We start from the raw sequence: 27,882 nt of genomic DNA, 5'->3' as shown, positions 1-27,882 counted from the left end.
CATGAAACAAGTGTAGCTTTCCAATGCAATTTTTATACTAGAATAGTCCCATCAGCCTCGGATAACGGATCCTTTATTCTTTTACACCGAAAAAGAATAATAATAATAATAATAATATATTATGCTCGTTGGAGGAGAAGAAGGGCCACAATTTAAAGTTACCCCATCATATTGTTACTTGATCAGCATGAGGCATGAACCTCCCCCACTTCCACCCACCCACCCACCGCACCCTCTCCACCTCTTCAAATAACCGTAGCTAACAAATCCATCTTGATTTGCTAGGCTGACGTTAAATCTAATTTCAATAGGTTTTTATTTTTAAAAAAAATTAAATTAAAATCGATACATCTGTTCATTTGAGAATTATTTTAAATTAATTTATAAATTTATTAAATAAAACTTGATACATCTGTTAATCTAAAAAAAACACCTTAATTTGATCGAGTTAAATTTTTTATATATAATCATTTCATTTTAAAATTTTAAAATAATATTATTTTAATTTATATAGTTTAATCCATAAACGCACAACTAAATTATAATAATTGATTATGCATGATACAGTTTAATAATTATGAATCAATAATTAGAACAATAACCGTTTAAGCATGGTTTAAGAGGCATGCCCGGTCATCAACACCAAATCATCATCCAAACCTCATGTCAAGACTTTATTAGTGATGTTTTCAATATGCCCTTCTATTCTTTTTTATCCACTTGGTCCCTCTACTTAAGGAAATCTTTTAATACGATCCTTCTATTCAATTCACTATTAATTCCCTACATGTAAAAAAAAAAAAAGAAGAGCACTTATCTCTTTTATTTCAGGGCATGTATCAAATACTAGCGATAATATGAATGGAGATTTTATGGAGGAGCCACACTAAGACATTTTTATGAGTACACGGACCAAATAAATAAAATAAAGTAGAGAGTCCATAGTAAGAAAATGTCAATATTACAGGGACCAGATAATAATCCTTTAAAATGTAATATAAACCAGGGGCAGTTTGGGAAAGAGACAAACCTCCTGGAGTAAAGTCAGTCCTGAAGCAAATCCTGTTCCCCCGGGCGTCTATAAATACGAAGAAAAGAGGCAGAGGTTTGAGGTCGAAGGCCGAGGGTGTGTGTGCTGTTCATAAAAGATCCTTGCCAAATGGGAGCTGCAGCCTTGCCCAGTAATGGAGAGATTGCTACTGTTACTGTTGCTACTCACCCTCTCGTGCTTGGTCTACAGCCAGCAGCTCTTGTCGACCACGTGGCACATGTTGATTGGTCTTTGCTCGACCAAATCCCCGGTGACCGTGGCGGCTCAATGCCTGTACTCTCTATCTTTTCAATCTCCTAACGTTTTTACTTGATTTTGGCTTCTTATTTCTTTCTTGGGTATGTCTTAATTTTGGCTTGTTTTGCTTGTTTAATGTATAATTCACTAATTTTTTTAACAAAAAGATCGTTTCTTTTCTTGTTTTGTGTCCGTAACCTTAGAGGCTTTTGATATATTACGTGTCTGATTCTTGTCTTTTTGTCCTTTCGGGTCTATGTTATTTATAGACATTAAACACATGTACTGGTTTAGCTGACTCACTGAGTGATTTTTTTTAGTAGTTTCCTTCCTATTTGAAGTAGAACCTCTGTTTTATTACATTAACAATGACAATATTGGTGAAAAAGGGACAGTGATGTTGTTGTTGGTCGTGTGATGAAAGGGGTTTAATAATTTGTGTTCTGGGTTATGTAGGTTGCAATTGAAGAGCTTGAGCATATATTAAAAGAGGTGAAGGCGCATAAGCTTGCTTCGCCGGATGAGCTATCTCCGATGAAGACGATGGCAGGTGGCAGTGTAGCAAATACTATCAGAGGACTGAGTGCAGGCTTTGGAGTCTCTTGTGGGATTATTGGGGCATGTGGGGATGATGAGCAAGGGAAGTTGTTTGTGAGTAATATGAGTTTTAATGGAGTGAATCTTTCAAGATTAAGGATGAAGCAGGGACATACAGCTCAGGTGATCTTGATTTCTTTTTTTTTAGGCAGGGATTTTTTTTAGTGCTTTTGCTGGGGTGATTCAATTCCTGAAAGCTAAATTTTGTCTGTAAACTATCTTGTGGCAGTGTGTTTGCATGGTTGATGAATTAGGTAATCGTACTATGCGACCCTGTCTCTCTAGTGCTGTCAAAGTTCAGGTGCATTATCCTTTGGATCTTTTGCGTGTCTAGTTTTTTTTAAGTTTTGGGTTGTTATCGATTTGGGGGGTTGACCTAGCTTTCTTATCTAGATGAGGCTTTTTCCAACCATTTTGTATTTTGTTCCTTTTCAGGCTGATGAATTGACCAAGGAGGATTTTAAAGGTTCCAAGGTTAGGCATCTTTCACTATTATTTAGTTCGTTGATCGATTCGAACCATCACCTTTGTTTTCTTCTCGTTTTTGTTTTTCCTTTTCATTTTTATTTTTCCCAAGGTGGTCAAGTTGGACTAAAAACGAACTTCAATATAAAATATTTAAACAGCTGTTTATTTGAAGGCATTTTTTTTGCATAAATTTGCTTTCTCATATCCAAGAAGGATTCATACTGCTTTGTTATTTCATATGGTTGCTTTTGAAGTATATTGTCGCTTACTTTACCTGGGATGTTTCTAATATATCTTTATTATAGTGGTTGGTTCTGAGATATGCAATATTCAATTTGGAAGTGATTCAAGCAGCTATCCGGACTGCAAAGCAAGAGGGTCTTTTTGTCTCTTTGGATTTGGCGAGTTTCGAGGTATATTTTTTTTACCAATTTTAGATCCAATTAAGGGAATGGTCAATTTTGGTTTCAAAATAATTTTACCATCCAAATTATAATTGGCCATCCTTTTGGGAGAATGAAGTGTTCATAAACAATATGTTTATATTTCCTTGCAACAAATGCGTTTGAGTATTATCATGTATTTTATTTGTGAGCGTAAAGTATGCCATTTCCATTTGACATCAGTCTGTTTTGATACTAATTCAACCAAATACTTTATGGTGTGGCCTCTATTAAATTGCTTGCTTCTTGCTAGATGGTTCGAAACTTTAGATCACCTCTTCTACAGTTACTGGAGTCAGGGGACATAGACCTCTGCTTTGCTAACGAGGATGAAGCAATGGAGTTGTTGAGGTAACCGTTGTTTGGTTATGTTCTTCACTTGGATTGCCGAGGTTACTTAATTGTAGAGTTTCACTTTTGCGTACTGGAATTGCCCTAATGTTTCCTGGCAGTGGTTACTGATTTTCTTAAAATGGCTGCAGGGGCGAACAGGCTACTGACCCTGAGGCTGCTGCAGAATTCTTGGCCAAACATTGCAACTGGGCTGTTGTGACGTTAGGTGCTTATGGTTGCATTGCAAGGCATGGAAAAGAGGTCAGTTTCTAGTCGTTGACATAGGCGTTTTCTGCTCACCAAAAGCTTAGCTCTATGAAGAAGTTTTCCCAATTGCTCAAAAAATTGCAGCTGTGGTCCGGTGCCTTCTCTTAAATTGTTGGGTTCTGCCTCTATGGACCTTAAAAATATTAGTGGAACATTCCCGCTTCTACACACCCTCAAATACATGTCCACTTTTGTGCAATAGAAGGAGCAATTAGCTATAAATGTTATGGATTCTGTTCTCAGCTTCCACCTCTGCCATTTTTATTTGCACTGCCGCTTTGAAGTCTCTTACTCCTGGCATTTTTTAAAAATTTCTCAACATGTCAGATTGTTCGAGTTCCAGCCATCGGGGAAGCAAAGGCTACTGATGCCACCGGAGCAGGAGACCTCTTTGCAGGTGGGTTTTTATATGGATTGATCAAAGGCCTGTCATTGGAGGAATGCTGCCAAGTCGGTGCCTGTAGTGGTGGGTCTGTCATCCGCTCGCTTGGGGGTGAGGTTACCACAGAGAATTGGCAGTGGATGTGTAAGCAGATGCAGATCAAGGACCTCCCTCTTCCTGATATTCGCAATTGATGTCACACCTATCATAGGATTGATTCTTTTTTTTTCCTTTTCTTTTTTTCTCTTTCCTGCCTCGTCAAGTACTGTAATTTTCCACCCTCTAAAAGGACGGAGGCAGCTTTAGTTTCCCTTGGGGCTAATTTTATGATTCCAAGACGAACCGTTTCTCCATGGATAACACAGCATTAAGCATGTTTCTAAGTTCAATAAAATGTTCGTTCAGATAAACTTGACTCATAAGCTTTCTTTTCCTCTCTATTGGCGGTATATTTGACAATGACGAGGACCTGGCACTGGGCGAATGCTTGTACATGTATTTCCTGGAGTAAATTAATATTTAGTTTCTGTGTCTTCAACTACATAATTTGTTAGCCTCATTGGTTAAAAAGCTCTTGATTCCCCCCCCCCTTTATTTTATTTTATTCGTTTATAACTTAGCTTCTCGAAATGAATCTATCACGAGCGTGTTTAGAGTCATAGACAAACCATTGCTTGCCTATGCAGATGTGCAAGCTCGGCTACAGTCTGCAGCACTACTAAGCGAATGCTGCACAGCGCATAGCCTCTCTATTATCGAGTCCTTGAACTTTGAAGGGCATTTACTTGTAAAAGGCAAGAGAGCCTTGAAGGCTGAGGGATCAATATTTTTATTTGATGAGGTAAATATCGATTTGACCTAATGTTTTGAAGTGAGATGAGAGGTTGGGGACTGTTTAAAAGAAGGAACAAAAGCATTCTGGTCACCAAACAAATCTTTGAGCATGCTTTCAAATTTCTAGGGGAAGAACACCGGGAAAACCAAGGATATACGTTTTTAGGTCACAAGAGGAACTAAGCCCAAAACTTTTCAACATAAACGGGCCACATAGAGGCCCATAACAATCCCATCTTCCCAAAATCACTCGTGGATTAGCCCCGAGCCCTCCTGCATCAACTTCAAGAGACTCCATCGATGGCCTGTTCTATTCAACGTTAAACACACACGGTGAGGGAGAGGGAGAGGGAGACCGAGTTTGAGATCATAATTCATAAATGATAAGCACGCCAAAGGCTAGCATAACATATGTTTGCGCAAGTGATGCATAGTTAAATAGCATGGGAAACGAGAATCCAACAAAAAGATGTCTTCCAGATTGCCATTCATTTTTTAATAAATTCAGAATACACAAGCTAGAAAACATCCAAGACTAGGAAAGAGAAGCCGCTTGTTTCTTGCATCATCATATGTCCATTGGAGCCGCATCCTGATCAGCAGCAGCGCCCTCCTCGGCAGCAGTGCCCTCCTCAGCAGCAGCAGTGTCCTCCTCAGCAGCACCAGCCTCTGTCTCTCCCCCAATCTCAAATGCATTAATCAACTGTTGGACGGTTTCCTGATCCAGTATATGGAATGCCTCGTCAACTCCTACCACAGCAACCGTGCATATGGAACTCTTTAGTGTTTCTCCTTGCAAGGTTTCCCTAACTGCAATGAGAGCGTCCTTGATCAGATCATCCCTTGAAGAGTCCATAAAATTCTCAAATCTGCGTTCCAAGTATGTCTTTGCAGCTTGTGAGCGGGATCCTATTGCAAAGGCCTGGTATTCAAAGTAGTTCCCACTGGGGCAATTGTAATAGAGGTGAGCTCCAGATTCATCTGTGCCACCTACTAGCAGACCAACACCGTAAGGTCGTTTCCATGAACGTTGGGTACAGACCTGCCATTCAAACATGTATTACAGCTACAGATGAGTAGAGCACTAGCAGAATAGCATGGAAATATAGTACATACTTTATGATTCAAACACAGAAACGAGAAAACATGCTACCAAGTGAAGCTACAATACTCATGCTTTGACCATGTTGCATTCTGAAGATAGAAATTAAATCAACAACGCAAAATCAGCCAAAAGATTTCCCAGTTACAATTAAGTGAACAATCAAGCAATCATCAATCCTTTATATAATTGAGATTTATCAGTTGACCTCATGTGGCAGATATAGAACTAGAATTATAATTAACTCCGCCACAATGTCAGATCAACTAAAACATCACCTATTATGGTACAGTCATTATTATTTTTAATGAAAACTGTACCATTATAAGAATAAGTAAAATATGTGTATTATTTTAATCTTACCATCACTTTTTTGAAGATAACCTTCTACAAGGATGGTTTCACAAGTATTGACTTCTCCAAGCTCATTAAGCTTGGTGAGCAAATAAAATCTCCTTGGTTAATCGGGAAACAAAAAGGGTGGATAGTTTCACAAGTTGAAACTCAACCTGAATTCCAAGATTTCAATGTTTCGAAAATCAAAGGCATAAATTTGTGTTGTGTATTGACTGACATGTGAAGAATGGTGGAGAAGATGTCAATTAAGTTGAACCTATAACTCAGATATGTTAAGGGAAAATCCACGACATCAAAGCTCAGTTATGTCACCCTTGAGTAGAAAGGGGTTGCAAAGGTTCAGTGCTGGTAGATTATACTTACATCCACCATCAGCATTGGGGGATTTTAATCCTTAAAAAGCACATGATCTTAAACATTCAACAAACAACCCAATACAAATCCATCAAGGGAAAGATAAAACAGACTAAAATAGAGAGATTAAAGAGACCTAATTTTCGTACTTAACACTAATTGCTGACCAAATTACTCCTTTACCAACACAAAGGTACATTCAGCTCGCTATTGTACTGGTTAAAGTAGCTTGCATTTATAATTCACAAAAAAAAAAAACCAACTTTCCCCCCAAAATTAGGTTCTAAAATCAACAATTATTCACTCAAATAACACATAGCCAAAAACCCTAAACCCCGCAATCTGAAAAATAAAGCAAAACCCACAAAGAAAGTTAGACCTTCTAAAAATAAGCAAACAAACCTGAGCCTTATCCGCAAGCTGAACGACGAGGCGACCAACAGGAAGAGGAGACTCGTAATTGAAACTGTAATTAATGCATTCAGTTCGCATGTACCGAGACAAAACACGGCCGTCAGCGGTGAGTCCAGCGATGGCGACACCGATATGGTCATCGACCTTAAAAATCTTCTTCTGGTGAGAGGAGAGTTCGGAGTTGGCTTTGTTAACGCATGCAAGAACCACGTGAGTCTTAGATCGGAGTCCAATTGCCGCTGATCCTTGCTTCACTGCCTCCATCGCGTACTCTACCTGGAACAATCGACCCGCAGGACTCCATGTTGTAACGTCTGTGTCGTATTGATTCCTGAACATTTTTTCAAGCTTTCACTCTCTTATCTTCGATTTGATGTGGTGATGCCTAGTTTTCTTGGTGTGGGAGTATATAGGAGGGGGCTACTTTTTCTTTTTGGACAAGTCAGGAAGCAATGAGTTGAGGGTCAGCTGAGTCGATGAATCGAGGCAGGGTTCTTGCCGCGTTCTGATGAGCTCGAGGTTTTGACCCTGAAACGAAAAGGTGGATATCTGGAATTGGAGGCCCAGTATGAGTCCAGTGTGAGTATAAGAACCACTGGGCTCTTTGGAAAATGGGCCTATAGGGCTGGCCAGATCCGCAACCAGCTTATTTTTTCAATCCAAGATGAATTGCCTGGGCCTTTAAAAATAGTTTATTAGATAGTCCAGTAATATAGATGAGTTGCTCTACGTGGTACCACAATGGCCCATGGAGGACTGCCGGGCATTGTTTTAAAACAAAGATAAGCTGGGATCTGGCAGGCCTGGAGTATGGACTAGTCCAGATTAAAAAATACTTAACTATTCCTGAGCTTTTAGGATATGGCACTGGATTCAAAAATATTTTAAAAAAAAAATTAATTTTTTTTAATTAATATATATTTTATATTTTCAAATCATTTTGATATGTTAATCTTAAAAATAATTTTTAAAAAATATAAAAATATTATTGAAATACTTTTCTGAATAAAAAATACTTTAAAAAACAACTAAAATCATACTCTCAAACATGTAAATTCTGTAAAAAACTCCAATTCACACACATTAAAGGTGAGCTTTTTTGAGAACTCTACCAAATACCGAACGTTTGAAAAGGAATGAGTTAGTGGTCGCTCGAGTCTTAAAAGCAACAACGAGTGAAGTATATAAATCTATGTTTAAGAGTTTGATCTAAGTAAAAAATATTATTTTAATATATTTATAAATGATAATTACTTTGAAAAAAAAAAAAGTGATCAAACAAAAAGCAGATGAACAAGATTTACCCTAAAAGCTGTCCTCCTTAAACTGAATTACTTTATTAGATTCACAAGTCAGTTGACTTTCTGCTCAAGCTAGCATGGCGACAGCATGTGAAAGTGTTGACTAGTTGGTAGTCACAAGTGACTCGACATACTTTCCCTTCTTGTTGTGGTTGTGAGAGTGGCAAATTAGAAGATAAAAATTAAGATCAAATTTTATTTTTTAAAGAGTTACGAATATAATTTATTAAACAAGAGCGCTGGGGAAAAAAAAAATTCTTTAGAGGGCCTGTGGCCCGCCAGACCCCCTAATTCCGCCCCCTGGTTGTGAGGGAAAAAGTTGCGGTAGCATCGTTAGTTCGTTACCTTTGGGCATTGGAAACAAGGCATTTGCTTGGGCTTATATATAGAGAAAAGGACCGCCATGCATGCAGGTGCGGGGGATTAAAGGCAAAGGAAAAACGAGTTGGAGTTCATAAATAAAATTTATTAAAAATTTATATTATTATTAATTTTAAAATTTATAAAATTAATTGAGATACATGTAAACTGATATGAAAATCCATACCAATAAATAAATAAAAGGCAAAGGAAAAGGAATTCATGTTTATTTTGTCTAGGAGCATGGGAAACACATGTAAAAAATCTAAATTATCTACGATTATTTTGAGTTTTAAGTTAAATTTAATTTATTTTTTATTTTTTTATTGGAGTAATATTATAAAAATAGGCTACTCCTTCCAATTTTAGTCTATCATTTAGTTTTTTTTTTTTTCATTGCAGTTATTAAACTCAGCCTCATTAGATAAATTCACCCGGAATTCAACTAATCTAATCCCATTAGGTTTTAAAGAAAACACAATCTGGAGTTGTTTGCTCAGTGGGTTATTCTATAATTTAATTGAACTTGTTAAAATTTAAATTTTTTTTCTAGAAAAATATTTAAAATAATATTATTTTAATTTTTTTAAAAAAAATTGATTGACAATAGTCAATTTCGTGACCCAAACCTTTAACAAAGTCAAGTTTAATAATTTTAGTTTTGATAATACATGTCATATTTTTAAATTATCATCTATAATTAAAATTAACAAAAATAACAGTCTTTAAAAAAAATGATTTGAGGTACTAGAATAAAAAAAAAAGATTAAATTTAGTTTAACTCAAAATCTAGAAGTAATTTTTTATTTTTTTAGCCTAAAAAAAACAAAGAATTTCAGTCAATACTTTCGGGCGTCGTTTTAAAACGTTGACTTTCATAAAGAAAGAAAGAAGTAAAGCCATAATAATTTCGTGGGTCATAATCATCATGTGTATTGTAATTAGTTCATGTTCTTCGGCAATGCCACTTCTTAACGATTTCATTAAAATATAAATATCTTGGAGTAATTAAGTGTTGAAAAATGAGAAGGTAGGGTAAAGCTCTTCAAAATCGGATGCTCTTCGAGTTAAGTGATCAAAGCTCTCGATCATGTCTTTTAGCATAACTTAAAAGAAAAGGCAAGCGTTGAGAATTTGAGATGCAAAATGTTGGTGAAAACGACAGTAGAATTATTCGTTAGCTTTCACATAATGATTGCTCGATACTTGGATTTATTTCCAGACCCACTCGGAGCCAGCTATGCCCGAGCTGTTGATCATTATAAGTTCATGTGTCTCGAATTTTAGACACCCCATAGTTCATGAAACTAGCTAGTTATTTGATTTCAAATCATTAGGATGCGTCGAGCTGTAATTTTATAAGCTTTTTAATTATTTTTATTTTTATTATATATAATTATTAAAAATATTTTTAAAAAATTAAAAATATTTTTTTTAATATATATTTTTTTAAAATAACATTTTAAAAAATAATTTCTGCTGGAATCTCCAACAGAATCTTGGTCCCGAGCCACCTCCGACCCAACTGCTGTCCCATGTGAAGGGCCCCGGTTTTCGAATTGATTGAACGTTGAGACGTGTAGTATAATTGCTAACAGAATCTGCAATTGTTATAAATAAAGCAAGAATATGAATAACAATTGTCAATAATGGTTGAAGGAATATTTATATAATGGCATCTATTTATTAGATTTTAATTATTATTTTTTTCATTCATTTGTTCTCGAACTAGTTTACACATCGATTAAAATTAAATACTTTTTTAGACAATTTTACTAGCATAGATCTACGTTGATATGGTATATTTAAAAATAACAAAGTTACTTGTCTCCATAAATTCAATCCAATGAATTCTTCATAAATAAACGGGGTTCATAGGAAATCTAAAACCAATTATGTATAAGCATATTTATTTTTTTTTATTTTTTTTACAAACTTGTTTCTTGAATAATTTATCCTTTACGATGATTTTTCTTTTTATATTTTTCCTCTAACTATTTATATTTAATCATGCATTACGGTTATACAATACTTAATATTTATTTTTTGTTTTATATGTTAATTATTTATATTTTGTATCAAATCTACTAGGAAAAAGAATTATACACTCCACCTGGATGTTATATTATATGAGCTTAGACTGTTTAAGATTGTGGTAATTGCTACGGTTTAAAGTGTTTTTACTTATAAATTAATCAAAATGATATTATTTTATTTTATAAAAATTATTTTTGAGATCAACATATCAAAATAATTTAAAAACATAAAAAAATATATTTTCTAATAAAAATAAATTTATTTTTTTTAAAAAATAATTTTAATCACGTTTTCAAACGAAACCCAAGCGAAAAGGTGGAGATAAAACTCATCTCCAATCCATATAATCATGATCCATATACGCATTCAAATAAATAAAATTTTAAAATACCAACTTCAATACTTAAATTCAAAAAACCAGATGAGGTGGCAAGCTCCATTAACCACAAAATCAATTCCTTAAAATTAATTAATTATTCAGTTACTAAACTATTCAAGACTTTGCCTGATAAGTTTTTTAAATTATTTTTTTCATATATCTATATATATAAATAATATTATTTTAATATATATTTGATCAAAAAATTCTCAAAAACACACCGCCATGTTTAACTCGACTTGTTTGAATAATCAAAATTGCCACCAAATTTGAATACCAAACCCTAGGCTGTCTCCAACCGAGAAGTACGGCAGTTAACTCATTGGTCGATCACGTTGAAAAGTAAAGCATCTCTAACTGGAATTTGATGATTGAAATTGATTGTCTGTACCAGGTATTAGGCTTAAAATGATCCAAAAGTCAAACTCATCACCCATCCCTTCTGTACATTGAAAAACATATTAATATTTCCCCGTGAAAATAATATTATTTTACAATATTATAATACTTCACTTATCTTATAATATTTTGTTAAAAGAACAAAAAAAATCGCCGCACAGAAATATGATTAAATTATTATTATTTAACTTGCACCCCTTGTTTGTTTGCAAAACAGCGCGCCAAAATACAGGCGGACACAACATATTTTATTTCCTAAATCACCCTTACTGTGTCTCCCATAATCCCTAATCTACCCCTATTTATTACTCTGCCGGTATCGTTGATTGGTGCCAACGCATCACTTGAATAATATAACCCCCTAAACGACAACGCGTAACTTGTTCCTTTTCTTGAGAATATCACAGTAGGTAAATTGATTTTTTCTTACACGAAGTATTTTATAAAGTATTTATTAAATTATCTTTTTATTTAAAAAACATTGAATTAATTTTTCTAGATACTTTGAAATGATTTTACTGGGTTGGGTTGATATTGAAAATTAAAAAAATCTGAAAAACATTATATTTTCAACTTAAAAACATTCTATTTTTTAAAAAATAATTTACTTTTGAAAGATGTTTTTTACACAATTCAAGCAGCGATCTTACAAGGATTGATTTCTTCCAATTTCTTAAAAACTGCACTACATGTGTGTTTACAAAGCTTAGAGTACGTAGGTGATTGCTTAATTATGAGAGCACGGAGATGATTCAAATCCTTGCCTTTTGGTTCAAGACTGGTAACATAGCATTGAACCTATATATATATATATAAGAGATTGAGTGGTCGGTGTGTGTTTGTTATCTGCGATTTTAGACTATTCAGAGACAGAAGCCATTAATGACAATGCATGGACCACTGCAAAGCTGCTTGAATTCTGATTTTTGTGAAATGTGTACTGTTGATGACGACGACGATAACGAGATTGTTTTCAAGGAACACATGATCTAGGATGAGCAGCTGGTTTCTGCATGGGTGTGTCTAGCCAATATGGAAGAGTTTACAGAGGATCAAAACGATAGCCTTCCATGCATGCATCTGGGATGAGCAGTGGGTGTGTCCAGCTATTTTGGGTGTCGAAATAATTAAAATCAAACATAAAAAGAAAAGCTAAAATTCTAAATAATTTATATATCATAAATTTATTGACTTAACCTAAATACAAATAAAATATATATAAGTTAAATTAAAAGTATTATTCTAACCTTAATAAATAAAACTCCATAAATATTATTTAATATTTTCACGAATTTACAAATGATAAAACGAGCCCTCTACCTAGGAGCGTTGCCTTGTTAAACTTGATAAACACCTCAGATCGAATTCAGAGATGGATATTTGTGGAAATGTTGTGTCAACAACGCTTCCGAGGGGCTAAACCAAGCGAGTTTCCCTAGTCCTTTCTGTGCTGTTCTTCATGGCTTATTAAGGGTCTAGGCATATGTCTCTTGTAGGCTTTGTCTCAAATTATATAAATTAGTTTGTTTTAGAAATCACTCCTTATACTGAAAAACATCTATATCAACCATAAGGAAAAAAAAAAAAAAAAAACGGAGCTCTTTTTTTTCCCTTATTCTAATCACTTGTTGATTTCTACCCACTGGCTCAAGATTGTTGATTTACACCTTGTATTAGCTTTTGAAATATTTTTTTTTATAAACTTTATTGTCCCATATAAATAAATGAATAACTTACCTTTGACTACCAAAGGAAATTCAAAATATAAATAAATGGAAATCCAAGAAAAAAGTTGGGATTTAAATTATTTGCTACATGAAAGTTATTACTTTTGTTCCAAGATTAAGTTTTATTCATGGAATATTTTAAAAGTGTATTTTTATATTGATTTGATACATTTTTTTAAAATAATTTTAAATTTTAAATTAAAAAAATTAAGAAATAAATTAACTTATAAAAAACCCCTTGGAATTAGAATCCACCGGCTTCATTGCCAGCGCTTTGCCACGGGATCAAATTATTTTTTTGTGCAAGAAATAATGTTTAGGTATTGCAATTTTTTTTTTAAAAAAAAACAAACAAACATGCAATTTGTGTTATAGACTCGACTAAATCAAATAAACTGATTTTATTTCAAGTAAACATAAAAACAAGAAGAAAATAATAATAGTTGATCAAACACAAATTAAAGGAAAAGTAATTAGAATAATATAAGAAACAAATATTTTTTTTAAATGGAGCAAATGATATATCTCAATTCACAGTCTATTAAATACAAAAGAACAAAATAGGGTAAAAAATAAAAAAAATATATAATCATGATCAACTCGAATTAATATGATATATAAACCTATAACTCTGGTAATCAGAGCTGAGTCAACTCAGGATATCCGACCAAACCCACGACTAAGATCATGAGATTGAAATAATTAGATAAAAAAAATAAAAAGAACTATAAATTTTTTTTTTTTAAAAAAAATCATGTTAACTTTTCAACCTTGTAACTCAGGTTGTTAAACCCGAAACACTCTACTTGGACAAACCATGAAGTCCAATTATTAATCAATCAAATATTAAAAAAAAAATTAAAAAAAAAATTTCAACTATACAAAAGAACTAAAAAAAATAGCATTTTAAAAAATAAAAATAAAATAAAAAATAAATTTATATCTGATTAAAAGGTAAAATTAAAAAGAAAAATTAATTTAGTAAAATAATAAAAATAAATAAAAAACAAGAACTAAATTGATTTAAAAATAAAAATGAATTTTTGAATGAACAGTAAAATTGAAAAGTATAATAACTTTAACAAAAATTCCAAAAAAAATTAAGATTAAAATTATAAGGATTAAATTAAAAAAATATAATACGGTTAATTTGGATTGAAGAACAAATAAAAAAAATTGATAAAATAGTAAAGGAAAAAAAATAAAAAAATAAAAATCAAGTTAAAATAATAATATATAATAAATTAAAATGAAAGAATAAAATTAAAAACAATATTAAAAAAAAATCACATTCTTTCAATTCGAGTGCTATCTCGAAACACCACTGTCTTGTATAAAAATTTGTGAATTCAAAACAATATTTACCTAAATTTCTCGCCCACCCAATGACTATGCCCGTCGCTTTTTATGAAAATTTAGTTTTTCTATTATTTTAAATTAATTTGTTTTATAATTTTTAAATTATTTTGATATATTAAAATAATTATTTTTTAAAAAAATATTTTAATATATTTATAAATAAAATAACAGTAACAATTAACAAATCAAACACCTTAATTAACGACAATATTTTTTCTCCTTTCACGTCTTCTCTCTCGTGTCTCACTCTGCAAAAACTATCTACAGAGAAAGACCAGACCGTTTCTCCCAGAAAAGACCAAAACCAAAAACAAAAGTTAAAACCAAACCTAAACAAAAGCAAAACGCGTAAAACCTAAACTAATACCCTCTCTGTCTTTGTGAATGGAGCACCAGCAAGTCTCCTCTGTATCTGCTGCTGCTCCGTTTTCAAAGAAGTTTAGTTTTGACCGTGGACATGGCGGAAAGCATGTGTACGACGGCGTTTTTAGTGGTGGTGGTGGGGCAGTGAAGCTCGGGGCTCGAGTGTTGGATTATAGAGAGATATTTGGTGGGACTGCTGCTACTGCTTCATCAATTCCGATTCTTGATGTTCCCCAGCTGAATGAGAACAGTAAGGTCTCTTCTTTTGGTGCACAAAGGGCTGATTACGCCAAGATTTTCGGTGGTTTTGGAGATGATGATTTTGGTTTGCTTCACGAAGAACTCTTTGCTAAACGAAAGAAAGTCAAGAGTTCTATCAATGGAACTCGGTATGTGTGGACTTAAACCCTGTTCTCTATCATTTTCCTTTTTTTATTTCGAAAGTTGGAATTTTTGAAGTTATATAAGTGAAATTTTGGATCTCTAAGTATGAAAACGAGGCTTAATTTAAGGATTTAGTGGTTTAGACTTGAAGCTGTGCATGGTTATATGTTCTTAGTTTTAGCAAAACAAGCATGGAATTTGAAAAGAAGTAATGTCATAATGTGCTTGCTTAATTTAAACTTGGAAAGAGGCTGTAACAGGGGGTGTTCTTTTGCTTTTCAAGGAGGGGAGGAAACTTTTTCTTTACCGAATTCAAACATTTTTCTTCTAAAATGAAAACCCTTGAGCCAAACAAAGAAATAGATAGTTTACTGCGAAAACATTCCCCAAAATTATGAGTGAATTCCGTTTAGTGTTTTGTTTGCTTGAAATTGAATGGATTTGTTGATGGGATATTCAATTTGTAAAGGTGGAGAATGATTATTTGTTTGTTTTGGGCACAAAATTGTGTAGGCCTCTAGCTGAAGCAAGGTCGCGGAATGCCGGGTCAAAGCATTCTAATGTCTCAAAAGAGCAAAGAGATTCATCACCTGAAGCACCATTCCAGTCGATTGATGGTGTAAAACTGCTTAACGTGTCTTATAATAAAAGCAACCCAGGGAACAAAAATGGGACAAATGGAATGACACGTGTTGCTCAACTTCATGCAGTTCCTGGCTATACTTTTCTAGTTGATGAAATCACTCCCTCAAAGATGACTGAAGGTGGCAAGCCAGCACGATCAGTCCTAAATGATTCTCATCTCAATGCTAATGTTGGTAAGAGTGTGAAGGAAGACACAGCTCGCAGGAAAGCTGTGTCAGGTCCACAACCCAGAATTGCTGACACAAATAGTTTTAGAAGTCCTGCTGAGTTTCAGAAGAAATCAAGTCGAAATAGATCCATTTCGAATGATATGCCTTTTGATGCATTTGAAATTGGCCTAGGCAGACGTCCACCTTCATGCTCACCAACTAATTCCAGCAATAATATTGGTGGCACCGATATATCAAAGAATTCCAAGTTTGGAGTTTCTAGAAATGATGCTTCTAGAGGTGCAGATTTACCAGCTTCTTCTGATGAGGAAATGGATGCAAATTCTGATGCTGCTGCCTCAGCAGCTGCACTTAGAAAGGCAATAGAGGAGGCTCAAATGAAGATTAAAATTGCAAAAGAATTGATGGAAAGAAAGAACGAAGGGTTTCAAAATCGTGCAAAGACAGGCTTTAATAAAAGCTGGAAAGCTCAGAAGAGCAAGGTTAAAACTGAAGAAAGATTAAAAAGATCCAATGAGCTGGTGGATCGGGAAATGCGCGAAAAAGAGGATACTGCAAAGCAAGAATTCACAGGCGTATCAGAGGGTAATGTGTCAAAAGCAAGCCAACCAACTCCAGATTTTGGAGATGAGAAGAAATCTTCTTTTGCTAATAATGCTGCTGGAGAAACACACAGCAAGGAATCCAAATCAACTAGAACAGATAATAGGCTGGAAGCAGAAGATTGGGAATCAACAGAAGAGTTTTTTGAAGCTGCGGACCATGAGGAGCTCAGGGAAATGCCATCAGAATTTGAGCAGTCAGAGAATGCAGAGAAAATGGCATCATATAATCATGAAAATAAATGGAGCGAGAAGATGACAGCAGAAGAAAAAATAAAAAAGCCAGAGGAGTGCACTGAAGAAGTTTTTAATGAGGACAAGGTCGAGAGAGAACTAAATTCAGTGGTAGGAGCATTTCAGTGGAATTTATATGCAAACTTTGTTAAGCCATCACAAGTTTGCCATCGGGAAGAAAATGAAAACAAAACGAGAATTTCTAATAACCATGAAGAAACTTATCAAACACCTACAGTCTCTGATGAATGGAAAGACTGTGAAACTGTGCTGGAAAATCTTCACCAACCTGAAGAAAACGTAAAACTTCCAGTCCAGGAGTTGAATGAAAATGAAGATATGAAGGAACTAAAAGATGCTCAGGACTGGGTGGAAACCGAGAAGAAACAAAGGGAGGCATTGGATCACAAGGAAACGGATAATAGATCAGATGAAGTTTCTATTAGGGAGGAGAATGACAGAGACCTTGATCAGATATATGAGAAAAAACAAAATGTGGAGGGACAGCAAGAAGAACGGGACAGGGTAGAATGTGAAATGAAACAAGGAGGTTGGAACCTAGAAGAATATGCGGAGAAACTAAATGATTTGCACAGGGGAGAAATATCAGGCGATGATGGTGAGACGGAAGAGAGTGAGAAGCCAGAAAAACTAGTGGATGATGAGGAGATACTCAAGAAAAGTGATCAGATGAATGAACCTGAAGAAAGCACAAAACTTCTGGTCCATGAGTTGGAGGAAAATGAAGATATGAAGGAACTAAAGGACTGGGTGGAAACCGAGAAGCAGCTAAGGGAGGCATTAGATCATAAGGAAACAGAGAATAGATCAAATGAAGTTCCTATTAGGGAGGAGAATGACAGAGGCCTCAATCAGATACATGAGAAAGAAGAAAATGTGGAGGGACAGCAAGAAGAATGGGACAGGGTAGAATGTGAAATGAAACGAGGTTGGAACCTAGAAGAATATGAGGAGAAACTAAATGATTTGCACAGGGGAGAAATATCAGGCGAAGATGGTGAGACAGAAAAGAATGAGAAGCTGGAAAAACTTGTGGATGATGAGGAGATACTAAGAAAAAGTGATCAGATGAATGGACCTGAAGAAAACCCAGAACTTCCAGTCCAGGAGTTGGAGGAAAATGAAGATATGAAGGGACTAAAAGATGCACAGGACTGGGTGGAAACTGAGAAGAAACAAAGGGAGGCACTAGATCATAGGGAAATGGAGAATAGATCAGATGAAGTTCCTATTGAAGAGGAGAGCGACGGAGGCCTCAATCAGATATATGAGAAGAAAGAAAACATGGAGGGACAGCGAAAAGAATGGGACAGGGTAGAATGTGAAAGGAAACAAGGAGGTTGGAACCTAGAAGAAAATGAGAAACTAAATGACTTGCACAGAATAGAAATATTAGGCGAAGAGGGTAAGACAGAAGAGAGTGAGAAGCCAGAAGAACTCATGGATGATGAGGAGATACTCAAAAAGAGTGATCAGATGAATGAAACTGAGAATAGAGAAGAGAAGGCATGCGAAGGGATAGATACTGAGAGGATAAGATCCAAGAGTTGCCCGGGGGAACAAGATGAGAAGACCATGGAAGTGACCGAGCAGGCCTTAAGATACGATGGGGACAATCTTGAAATGGCCGAGGATGCAAATGAGCAGTATGAAAATGAGAACCTGGGTGGGAGTGACAATGCCTTGGGATGTAAAATAAACTTTGCTGTTGGGGATTTAAAGGCAGAGGTACTTACTACCAAGGAGAATGGAAGGGTAATGGGGGTAACTGAATCTTCCCCTCTATTACAAGGGACTGAGAAGGAGTCAGAGGCAGTTGAAGATGCGAACAACCTGGAGCAACAGAATTGTGAAATTGCAGGCCTCACTCAAGGTTTCGTTGGACTCGATAGGATTAAGAAGCAAACTGCAGATGTGACTGGGGCTCTTCTTAATGGAGAAAATGGGATATATTTAGGTGAAAATGACATTAACTTTGAAGACAAGCAAAATGAGCATCATGTGACAGAATACAAGAACATGTCCAATCAGGAAAAATTCTTTGAAGAAGTAACTAATGAAATGGATGCTAATGGTAATGTTGATATCTGTGAACCTGAAGTTGGCATGGATAATGAAGAAAGTGAGAAGAGTTCGATATCATCTCACAATGAAAGATGGTCCAGTGACGAGACAGAATCACTTCATGATCCAGTGTGTTGTGTTGAAGAAGCTGCTCACGAATTGGGAGAAAATAATAATGATGCCAAGGAGTCTGAAGTTGCAACAAATCATGAAAAAGACAAGAATTCTTGTGAATCTTCTGATGAAGATAGATGGGTAGGTAATGATGTAGATACTGAAGCAAGTCAGCAACCTATATTCGAAGGGCAAGGGAAGACCACAGAGATATCCTTGGAAGAGGAACCGAACCAAAGCACCAGCAAGAAAGAGGAGAATCATTGCAAGAATCCAGCAATAGAAGAGAAGGAAGCTGAAGATAATTTGCAAAGGAAATTGGAGGTGGAGAAGAAACACTTCAGTAAAAAGGATGAAGTAAAAGTGAGGGAAATAGAAAGAGAAAAGGAGAGAATAGCTGTCGAAAGGGCAATACAAGAAGCCCGAGAAAGGGCTTTTGCAGAAGCCCGAGAAAGGGCTGCTGTCAAGAGAGCAGCTGCAGAAGCTCATCAAAGGTTAAAGGCTGAGGTCAGAGAAAGGCTAGGGAAGGCTCTTCTAGAGGCCAATAATAAGTTGGCAGCTGAGAAGGCCTCATTTGAAGCCAAACTAAAAGCTGAACGTGCTGCAGTAGAGAGAGCAACCGCAGAGGCCAGGCAGCGTGCCCTAGAAAAAGCTTTGTCTGAGAAGGTTAGAAATCAGGCTGAAAAGTCTGCAGCTGAGAGATTTTCAAGCATTTCAAAAGATAATGGGATGAATTCCAGAGTTAGTGTCTTTACTTGTGTTTTCATTGCTTTTTTATGCTATTCGTAAAAGCATTTGGCATGGAAAATTAACTGTTGCGGAATTTCTAGCAGGATAAACAATGCAATGACCCAGGTCCTTCTAGCAGTTCAAGGTATCCAGGCTCTTCAAATCATGGTGGTAAGTACCTTAATATGATATATAGAAGGCTCTATCATTTCATAAGGATATTGAACTCACATGGGCTTCTATACTGCTCCTAAGCAATACATTCACTTTTTTATTTCCCCACTCAACAGAAAGATTTAATGGAGGTAATGGTGAATCCGCTCCAAGGAATAAAGCCACATTGGAAAGGCATCAAAGAACAGCAGAGCGTGCGGTATGCTCCTTGCACCTGATTCCGATATATAAATTTTAATTCTTCGACTTCTGACTAGTATGCTTCTTTTTTTGGTCTCTTCCAGGCAAAAGCTCTCGCAGAGAAGAATATGCGTGAACTTCTTGCTCAGAAAGAGCAGGCAGAAAGAAATGTAATTAGCTGCTCAAATAAGATAAGAAAACATTTCTGATTTCATTTAGTTTTTTAATACTTTTCTCACTGTCTTCTACTGAATATCGATGGCAGAGACTGGCAGAAACTTTGGAAGCTGATGTCAAGAGATGGTCAAGTGGGAAGGAGAGGAACTTGCGTGCTCTGCTTTCAACACTGCCATATGTGTGTAGAAACCTTCCCGCTTATACCCGTCCATAAGTTCTATAAATTCACTCCATGATGCATTACGGATTTATGATTTTCTTCACAATTTACTGACCTTACATTTACTAGCTAACTTATTAGATCACTTTTCTTGATTTTAATACATTATAAATTGATAATTTGTTATGTTTAAAATAAATATCCAGTTGTGCTCAAATGGGATTATCTCATGCGCTATCCCCTTGAAGCTTCTTTTTCTAACAGTATTTTCCCTTGCTTGCAGATCCTTGGCCCTGATAGTGGCTGGCAGCCAATTCCTTTGACTGAACTTGTGTCAAGTACTGCTGTGAAAAAAGCTTATCGCAAGGCCACGCTATTTGTTCACCCTGACAAGTTGCAACAACGAGGTGCAAGCATACAGCTGAAATACACCTGTGAGAAGGTTTTTGATCTTCTAAAGGTGTGCTACCGTTTCCTCTTCTCATAGGAAATGTATCTGTAGCTTGTCATGGCATGGTTGGACTAAAGCTTGTATAATTGCAGACGTCTTGATCTTTAACTTCAAAAATGGCACTTAACATATTGCATTCAGGATGGAAACTAAGCCATAATGCCACGCAGCAGTTATGTGTTTCATACTTTTCTCTGTCCTTGAATTGTTGAAGTGATGCTCTTTTCTTTGTTTTTTTTCTCCCAGGATGCTTGGAACAAATTCAGTGCAGAAGAACGGTAGACAATGTCAAGTCTCATCCTTAAGGTTGCATTCTCTGGAGAGAAAATTCATGTCCAAGTTTGCATCCTCAATCCTTTAGTGTAGGCAATACACACCCACATTTGTATCCTTGGTCTATAACACTAAGGCCATTTCTTGTAGTGCACTCATATGCCCATTTATATGCAATTTCAAAGCTGTCAAAAGGGGTCCTTGCTGCTAGTTCATACTTCAATGTGCCCCTGGTTTGATCCAGACCAAAAAATGCGGGGTGGGGGGATTTCAAGCATAGATATAATATGCAGAAACTATAAATCTTCAAACGGACAATGGTAACTAAATTGCAGCTACCTTTGTAGTTCATGTTTCCACAGAAAAACAAATGGACGGATTCCACCCACCAGATTCTACCTCCCTTCAGATTAAATGAAGTTACTGACTAGGATGCTTTGGGATTTGGGTGAGGCTGATCTGAGATCGCAAGCCAAGCATGCGCAGCTTGATTGCAACATCTTCCACGCTCCTGGATCTCTTGTCGTGTAATATTTTTCAAATTTCATTTCATCTTATACAAGAAATTAATAATTAATGTTATTTAAAAGCATGTAGAATATTTATTTTAATTCACTTACAATGATAAATCTTTCTTGATCACTCAAATATCTTTGTAAAATTTATATTATATTTATTATTTATCAATTTAATTCAAAACATAATTTTTTTATATAAAATAATTCATTCATCTGAAGTTAGGATAGCTCAGAATGGAGTGCTTGGTATTAGATTGTTTTTGCAAACGCACAATGAATAAGCCTGAAACTAACAGTAAATTGGGTTTTACTTATTTCCTGCATGAGAAGCTTTTGAATAAGTAGGCAACTGCATTTGCAAATACGCCATGCAAGGAAATACCTTTGAAGCTAGCTTAAAAACACCTCAAAATCCCAAACCACTCACTCGTTTCCAAGCCACAAACCTTAATCAGATTCCGATCAACTCAGTTTACGCAACCCCACATGCATGAAAGGAATTAAATTACAATGAAATTACAGTAAACATTAAAAAAAAAACTAGCAGCATACCTTATGAGCAAAAACACATGCCATAAAAAAAATTGAATTAACTTAGTAGAAAGCCAAAAATCTTTTTTGGTTTAATTTCAAATATCTGAAACCAAATGAATCAGACCTAACTACAATATTAAATACTGTTATAAAAGGCTAAGAAAAACCTACAATTAAGCCTATACTCACAACCCTATTCATTGCCCTTCTTTTCGAAGGACATGTTATTTTTACAGTGAAAATTGTGTTTTATAAAATTTTAAATTTTATTTTCTTGAATTATTTTTTTTTGATATTTTTGAATCATTTTGATATTATGCTATGTTAAAATTAAATTTAAAAAAATAAAAAATATTATTTTTATATATTTTTAAATTATTTAAAAAAAACAAATACAAAATACTAAGAGAGCGGTTTCAAAAAATTTAATTTTTTTATTAAAAAATAAATTTTATTTATGTTTTGAATATTTATGACGAGTTTATTTTAAATAATTTAAAAAAATAAAAAAATATATAATTTTAATATATTTAAATATAAAAAATACTTTAAAAAATAATTTACTATCTAAATTATAGCCCTCTTTCACTGCTCTCTTGTTTTCTCTCTGCCCAAATCACAGCCGCCGCCCCCTCAATCACTGTTGTCTCAATCTCTCTCGTTCTTTCTCGATCACCAATTCTATTTAAGACCACTCAAACTTTTGATATATTTCCCAAATGACTTTAAATTCTTTTCTTGCCTAATACTTACGTTTGGCCTTCGAGTGGTGGAGTGGGTGTTAGCTATCAAGCTCAACATTTATTTGAATTTTTTCATCAAACAAAACAATTAAGGCCCTTTCATCTTTTGTTCTCATCTTTCTTATCGTTTTATAATACTTTTAGGAGGAAAAGTTGAGTGAAATGATTTGTTTAGAGACTAGTGCCATGGGATTTACTGTTCTATGACAAATGACACTTTGACTATTACTTCAAGTACCTTTCAGCCAATTTTTGGTTTTAGGGACAAAAAAAGATAAATTGAAATGGTTTGTTTGTTTGTTTTTCATGGTTATGATCTAATAGAGCAGGCTTCTTAGAGGATTATTCTGTGTTGTACTTGATCAAATATGGGATATTCTGAGTTTTATAGAGATTCATGACGCTTGTACCTTTTTGGATGGAAGATTGTTCATAAGGTTTGGCCGGGTTTGATCAAAAAAAAAAAAAAACTAACTTAACCAAATTAAAATGATTAGTTTAAATCAGTTTTGATTTGAGTTTAAATTTTTTTAAAAATAATAATTTAATTATTATTTTTTATCTTAAACAAAACTGAACCCGGTTTTGGTTTTGGTTTTGATTTGATTTTGAATCTTGAAAAAAAAATTAATTTAATTGTTAATTTCTATCTAAATCAAAATAGAACCGAGAATAATTATCCTGGCTATTCCTTGATTAAAAAAACACAGAAATGCAAACGACAAAATGGTTTTTATTTGTCTTTTATTTTTAATCATAATTCAATTAAAAGGTACAATATATTAAATTATTCAAAGCCAACGATGAACATAATTTGAGAAACGAAGCACATAAAACAGGCCATTAAGTGGGCAATAACCTAACGCCACTATCACGGTGCAAAAGCCGTCGGCGGCAAATCCAAGGTCAAAGACAGCAATTATTTGTAGTGCATAGCTTGGGCGATTGGCATTCGTCTAGTTATGGAATAAGAGGACCGTGGAACAATCAGGACGCAGGGACGAGCACTTCATTTTCTTTGCATTCCTCGACGGCTTGTTTCTTATGAGAAAGGGGAATCAGTCCCTTTTCTCTGCATGTTTCCACAGCACCTGCGAACATGTCCTCCAAGCTGTATTTGAACTCAAAACCCAAGTCCGTCAGCTTTTTGGATGAGAAAGCAACACACGCCAGATTCTCATCAATATCTTTGAACCTGATCCAACAAGATTTAATTAATTAGGCCCGGAGAAAGAAAAGGATAGTAACTATCAAGGGATTGGATAATCTATGATTGTTTTAGGTGAGAAACTTGCTTATCAGGGACATTGTATTCTGGGTATTTTTCTCTGAGTAATTTGGCAAGATCGTAAATGTTAGCATCATCCGAGTTGCAGATGTAGCGGCCCTCTGCTTTTGGATTCTCGTACAAAAAGATGTGAGACATGCAGAGGTCATCCAAGTGCACATAATGTCCCTGCTTTAAAATCCCATAATGAGCTTCATTTCCTGTTGCCGCCAGAAAAGTATTGTTCCCCATGTCAGATTCAACTAATTTAAGAATCAGTACCAAAAAAGGGTAGGAGATGCAATACCAGTGATCAGTGAAAGTGCTGTCAGGAGACTTGGTGGCATTGATTGCATGATAAATGGGCCAACAACAAGAGTTGGTATGATGCTGATAAAATCCAGGTTATTCTCTTCAGCAAACTTCCATGCAGCTTGCTCTGCTAAAGTCTTGGACACGAAATACATCTGGTCCCCACGGTACGTTTAAGGATTTATATTAATTAGAAATTTCATGTTTTGATTTTACACAGCGAAGGAAAGAAAGGGGGAATTAATCAGGTGCTTAATATAGTACTAACCCATCCAGTCATTTTTACACCCTGAACAAAGTCCAAATCACTCCAGCAGCTTTCATCGTACACTGGTTTTCTCTTTTCTTCAACATCGACAGTTCCTGCAGATGACGTGAATATTATCTTTCTGACTGTTTTTGATTTGGCACATGCTCTCATGATGTCCAGTACTCCGTTGATTGTTGGCTTGATCACCTCGTTCTGCCAAAGAGGAAAAGAAATCTTTTAACATTAATGATTTCACTATAGTTCCAAAATTGTTTACTAGCAATTACCGTTTCTTACTGTTATACTTTGCTACAACGAAATTAGCTCAATGAAGCAAAATACAATAGTCCAAAACATGCTTAAGCTACCGGCTATCGGCATTTTTCCGGCGAGTGATATAGTAGAGGAAATTAATTCCAGTCTCTCGTAAGCCGGGTAATCGCCTTTGGCAGAAAAACTGGTGGCATTTTCAAAGCTGGTACAGTTAGAAATCATGTATACCTCGGGGTCCTTGGACTCAAAATCCATGGGAGTGGCAACATGGAACACTCCTGTGCACCCTTGAATTGCTTCGTCATAACTCCCCTCTACAGAAAGATCAGCTTTCCATAAAGTCAAGTGGGTTGATGCCTTTGGCAATTCCAGCAAATGCTTCACCTTCTTCATGTTATCTGTCAGGGAGAAAATAACAAGAGAAAATCATAAACCAAGGCCTTAATGAAACGGATGTATATGATGGTCGAAAGAGGCTGACCAGGGTCTCGGACGGTGGCTCGGACAGCGTAACCTTTCTCTAGTAGTCGCATAATTAGCCATGATCCGATGAAGCCTGATGCACCTGTCACACACACTGTTTCAGTTTCTGTTCCCATCTTTAATTCTCAGACAGATGGTGGAGAGAACTCGGGTCAGGTAGGAAGTTGAAAGCAATGTCCGGTGTTTCTGATCTAGACTGGCTTGGTAAGGCTTCCCGGCGTTGCTTGCTTGTCTCATAAATAGATACGTCCAGTTCTTGGGCCACCGATTCTAGTTAACTACCTTTCTGGTACGGCCTACCACGCATCAATTTTAGTTAGCCATCAAGAAGATGATTAGCTGAGCTGACAGTCTTCCCTCGTGGATAAGGTGGATGCAGCTACACAATTTCCTGCCTCCACGAGTTGTTCCTTTTGCCATCTATATTCTATTGTTAAAACGGCCAATTGCGAGCTGTTCTAAGTTTTCCTAGTTCAGCGAGGGAATCGTAAGAATGTATCCATAAAAAAACATCGAATTATTCAAGTGTGTCTGTTGATGCTGTGTGCATGTTGTAAAATTGTGTTTGAATTTAAAATGCATCAAGTTAATATATATATAATCACAAAAAAATATTTATTTGATCCGGACATGGTATGAAGAGCTCTATTAATTAATTCTTGTTGTTTCCTCTTTCACACGTATTTTTAATACATACCAAGTAGAGTTTAGTAACGTAACCCAACAGTGAAAAATTAAATGTTTTTGAATTTTTATGAAAAATAGCTTTTAAAACAAGTTATTTTACATGAAACGGATGAATGAAGCATAAAAACGGCTAAATGTATTATCAAACATAGCTTAAAATAATACAACAAAAAAAAAACTCTAATAATATATATGGACCGTTAGATGGTAAGATCTGCATCCAGCTACTTCCATGTGTTATTAGACCTTTTCTTATCATATTTTATTAATTCTTAACATTATTCATTTAATAATTGTTCTATTTGTCTAATTGTGGGGAAAAAAGAGAGAGAGAAAAGATAAAAACTTAAAATATGTTATCTTGAAAATTAAAATAATAATTAAAAAGAAAAAAGATAAAAAGATGGGGACCAGCATCTATATCCGTCATTATAGTCGCTCGGAGCCAACCTATGCGTGCTTCCTTTTCGTAGCCGTTGCTTTCTAAATATTTAGAAAAATTCATTTAGACTATAAAGTCTAAGATTTTCTAACGTCCCTAAAGTATTCCAAGAGTTTCAATATTACCCAAATCATACAAATAGTTAAGAAAGCTCCTTTTTCATCATTTTTTTTAAAAACAATTTCTCTCATTCCATCCTTCCCTGAGATTCTATCCATATGGTGGTGATATTTCATCGAAATAACAAGGAAATTAAAATACTAAAAAAATGATAATTCAAAAGTGGAATCATCCGTTATCATTTTCTATGTAAAAATAATGAGTGCTCAATTAAATTTTTTTAAGGATTATAGAGATACCATTAAAAAAAACTCGATTAATGAGGTTGAAGTGACGTGTAAATGAGATATATATATATATATATATATATATATATATAAAAGAAATACAGCCTTCGTCTTAAAATAGAATATACTGATCATGATCATGATTAGTAGAAAAATAAAATTTATTTTAAATAATATTAAGTTAGTGTTTGTTTTTGTGGTGGTGTTGTATTTTATTAAAAAAATAATTTTGTGTTTTTTTTATGATTTTAATATATTAATATTAAAAATAATTTTAAAAAAAACTAAAAAATATATTATTTTAATATACTTTCAAAAAAAAAATTTAAAAACTTTACAACAATAGCATCACAAAGCTATCAACCCAACTGCCTTGAATATAATGTAGATCTATTTATTTTTATGTTTAATAGTATTTTTAAAAAAAATTAAATATTTTATTTTTTATTTTACTTTAAATTAATATTTTTTTATATTTTAAAAATATTTTGATATGTTAATATTAAAAATAATTTTTAAAAAATAAAATATATATATTAATATATTTCTAAATAAATATAAGTGGTAAGTACTGTATTGTGTGGACTAGTAGCTACATTTGTCAATTTCCAGAATGTTTTTGGTGAGCTCTCAGTCAAAAGAAAAGGAGTTTGGTGGAGCCACGTCATTCGTCCGATCAACGCATTTAAATCGTTGTCCATTGATCAGCTCCTCGTTGCACACGTGAGATGTACCTGTACGCAATTCATACAAGGTCATACATTAAATTAATAATGTATGTGATAAAAATTGATTTAAAGCAATTTATATATATATTTGTTTTGTATTGTTACAGTGATTGTTTGTTAAAATATTTTTTATTTAAAGAAATATTGAAATAATTT

General features: G+C 34.6%; 4 protein-coding genes across 7 annotated transcripts; 2 read left to right on the top strand and 2 right to left on the bottom strand.

The window, feature by feature from the left end:
* Positions 1–1,094: 1,094 nt before the first annotated feature.
* On the top strand, positions 1,095–4,188 carry LOC118052802 (uncharacterized). Of its 2 annotated transcripts, XM_035063869.2 has the most exons (8): positions 1,095–1,324; positions 1,745–2,008; positions 2,115–2,186; positions 2,321–2,359; positions 2,659–2,766; positions 3,050–3,147; positions 3,279–3,390; positions 3,724–4,188. In XM_035063869.2, the coding sequence occupies exons 1-8, from the start codon at positions 1,160–1,162 to the stop codon at positions 3,970–3,972; spliced, it is 1,107 nt and encodes a 368-aa protein (XP_034919760.1). In that variant the 5' UTR covers positions 1,095–1,159; the 3' UTR covers positions 3,973–4,188. The 2 variants fall into 2 exon arrangements, with proteins under 2 accessions (XP_034919760.1, XP_034919761.1); XM_035063870.2 differs by lacking the exon at positions 2,115–2,186.
* A 797-nt stretch (positions 4,189–4,985) lies between these two features.
* LOC118052804 (proteasome subunit alpha type-1-A) lies at positions 4,986–7,362 on the bottom strand. Its single transcript, XM_035063871.2, has 2 exons — positions 6,828–7,362; positions 4,986–5,654 (listed from the first exon to the last, which is right to left on the bottom strand). The coding sequence occupies exons 1-2, from the start codon at positions 7,176–7,178 to the stop codon at positions 5,181–5,183; spliced, it is 825 nt and encodes a 274-aa protein (XP_034919762.1). The 5' UTR covers positions 7,179–7,362; the 3' UTR covers positions 4,986–5,180.
* A 7,242-nt stretch (positions 7,363–14,604) lies between these two features.
* LOC118052801 (uncharacterized) lies at positions 14,605–21,542 on the top strand. 3 transcript variants are annotated; one of them, XM_035063868.2, is made up of 8 exons: positions 14,605–15,153; positions 15,662–19,664; positions 19,832–19,898; positions 20,018–20,100; positions 20,186–20,251; positions 20,347–20,436; positions 20,702–20,878; positions 21,116–21,542. In XM_035063868.2, the coding sequence occupies exons 1-8, from the start codon at positions 14,786–14,788 to the stop codon at positions 21,149–21,151; spliced, it is 4,890 nt and encodes a 1,629-aa protein (XP_034919759.1). In that variant the 5' UTR covers positions 14,605–14,785; the 3' UTR covers positions 21,152–21,542. The 3 variants fall into 3 exon arrangements, with proteins under 3 accessions (XP_034919759.1, XP_034919758.1, XP_034919756.1); XM_035063867.2 differs by having other exon boundaries at positions 15,662–19,739; XM_035063865.2 differs by having other exon boundaries at positions 15,662–19,739; positions 19,829–19,898.
* Positions 21,543–23,650: 2,108 nt separating this feature from the next.
* Positions 23,651–25,938, bottom strand: LOC118052800 (dihydroflavonol 4-reductase). The gene is made up of 6 exons (XM_035063864.2): positions 25,521–25,938; positions 25,268–25,437; positions 24,785–24,979; positions 24,512–24,671; positions 24,233–24,425; positions 23,651–24,132 (listed from the first exon to the last, which is right to left on the bottom strand). The coding sequence occupies exons 1-6, from the start codon at positions 25,636–25,638 to the stop codon at positions 23,925–23,927; spliced, it is 1,044 nt and encodes a 347-aa protein (XP_034919755.1). The 5' UTR covers positions 25,639–25,938; the 3' UTR covers positions 23,651–23,924.
* Between the last annotated feature and the right edge of the window lie 1,944 nt (positions 25,939–27,882).

Source organism: Populus alba, chromosome 2, assembly GCF_005239225.2.
Source record: "Populus alba chromosome 2, ASM523922v2, whole genome shotgun sequence".
Classification (NCBI taxonomy): Eukaryota; Viridiplantae; Streptophyta; class Magnoliopsida; order Malpighiales; family Salicaceae; genus Populus; species Populus alba.
The sequence above is the reverse complement of the archived record's forward strand: the minus strand, read 5'-3'. Positions and strand labels throughout refer to the sequence as shown.

What these genes read in the sequence shown, in the direction of transcription:
- LOC118052802 (XM_035063869.2), top strand. Translation starts at nt 1,160, where the DNA reads ATGGGAGCTGCAGCCTTGCCCAGTAATGGAGAGATTGCTACTGTTACT. An exon ending in TGGATTTGGCGAGTTTCGAG is followed by an intron (nt 2,767 to 3,049) that starts GTATATTTTTTT and finishes GCTTCTTGCTAG; the next exon opens with ATGGTTCGAAACTTTAGATC. An exon ending in GAAGCAATGGAGTTGTTGAG is followed by an intron (nt 3,148 to 3,278) that starts GTAACCGTTGTT and finishes AAATGGCTGCAG; the next exon opens with GGGCGAACAGGCTACTGACC.
- LOC118052804 (XM_035063871.2), bottom strand. Translation starts at nt 7,178, where the DNA reads ATGTTCAGGAATCAATACGACACAGACGTTACAACATGGAGTCCTGCG. An exon ending in AGCTTGCGGATAAGGCTCAG is followed by an intron (nt 5,655 to 6,827) that starts GTTTGTTTGCTT and finishes TTTGAATGGCAG; the next exon opens with GTCTGTACCCAACGTTCATG.
- LOC118052801 (XM_035063865.2), top strand. Translation starts at nt 14,786, where the DNA reads ATGGAGCACCAGCAAGTCTCCTCTGTATCTGCTGCTGCTCCGTTTTCA. An exon ending in AGTTCTATCAATGGAACTCG is followed by an intron (nt 15,154 to 15,661) that starts GTATGTGTGGAC and finishes AAAATTGTGTAG; the next exon opens with GCCTCTAGCTGAAGCAAGGT. An exon ending in ATAATGGGATGAATTCCAGA is followed by an intron (nt 19,740 to 19,828) that starts GTTAGTGTCTTT and finishes CGGAATTTCTAG; the next exon opens with CAGGATAAACAATGCAATGA.
- LOC118052800 (XM_035063864.2), bottom strand. Translation starts at nt 25,638, where the DNA reads ATGGGAACAGAAACTGAAACAGTGTGTGTGACAGGTGCATCAGGCTTC. An exon ending in GTGTAAAAATGACTGGATGG is followed by an intron (nt 24,672 to 24,784) that starts GTTAGTACTATA and finishes CGTGGGGACCAG; the next exon opens with ATGTATTTCGTGTCCAAGAC. An exon ending in AGCACTTTCACTGATCACTG is followed by an intron (nt 24,426 to 24,511) that starts GTATTGCATCTC and finishes TGGCGGCAACAG; the next exon opens with GAAATGAAGCTCATTATGGG.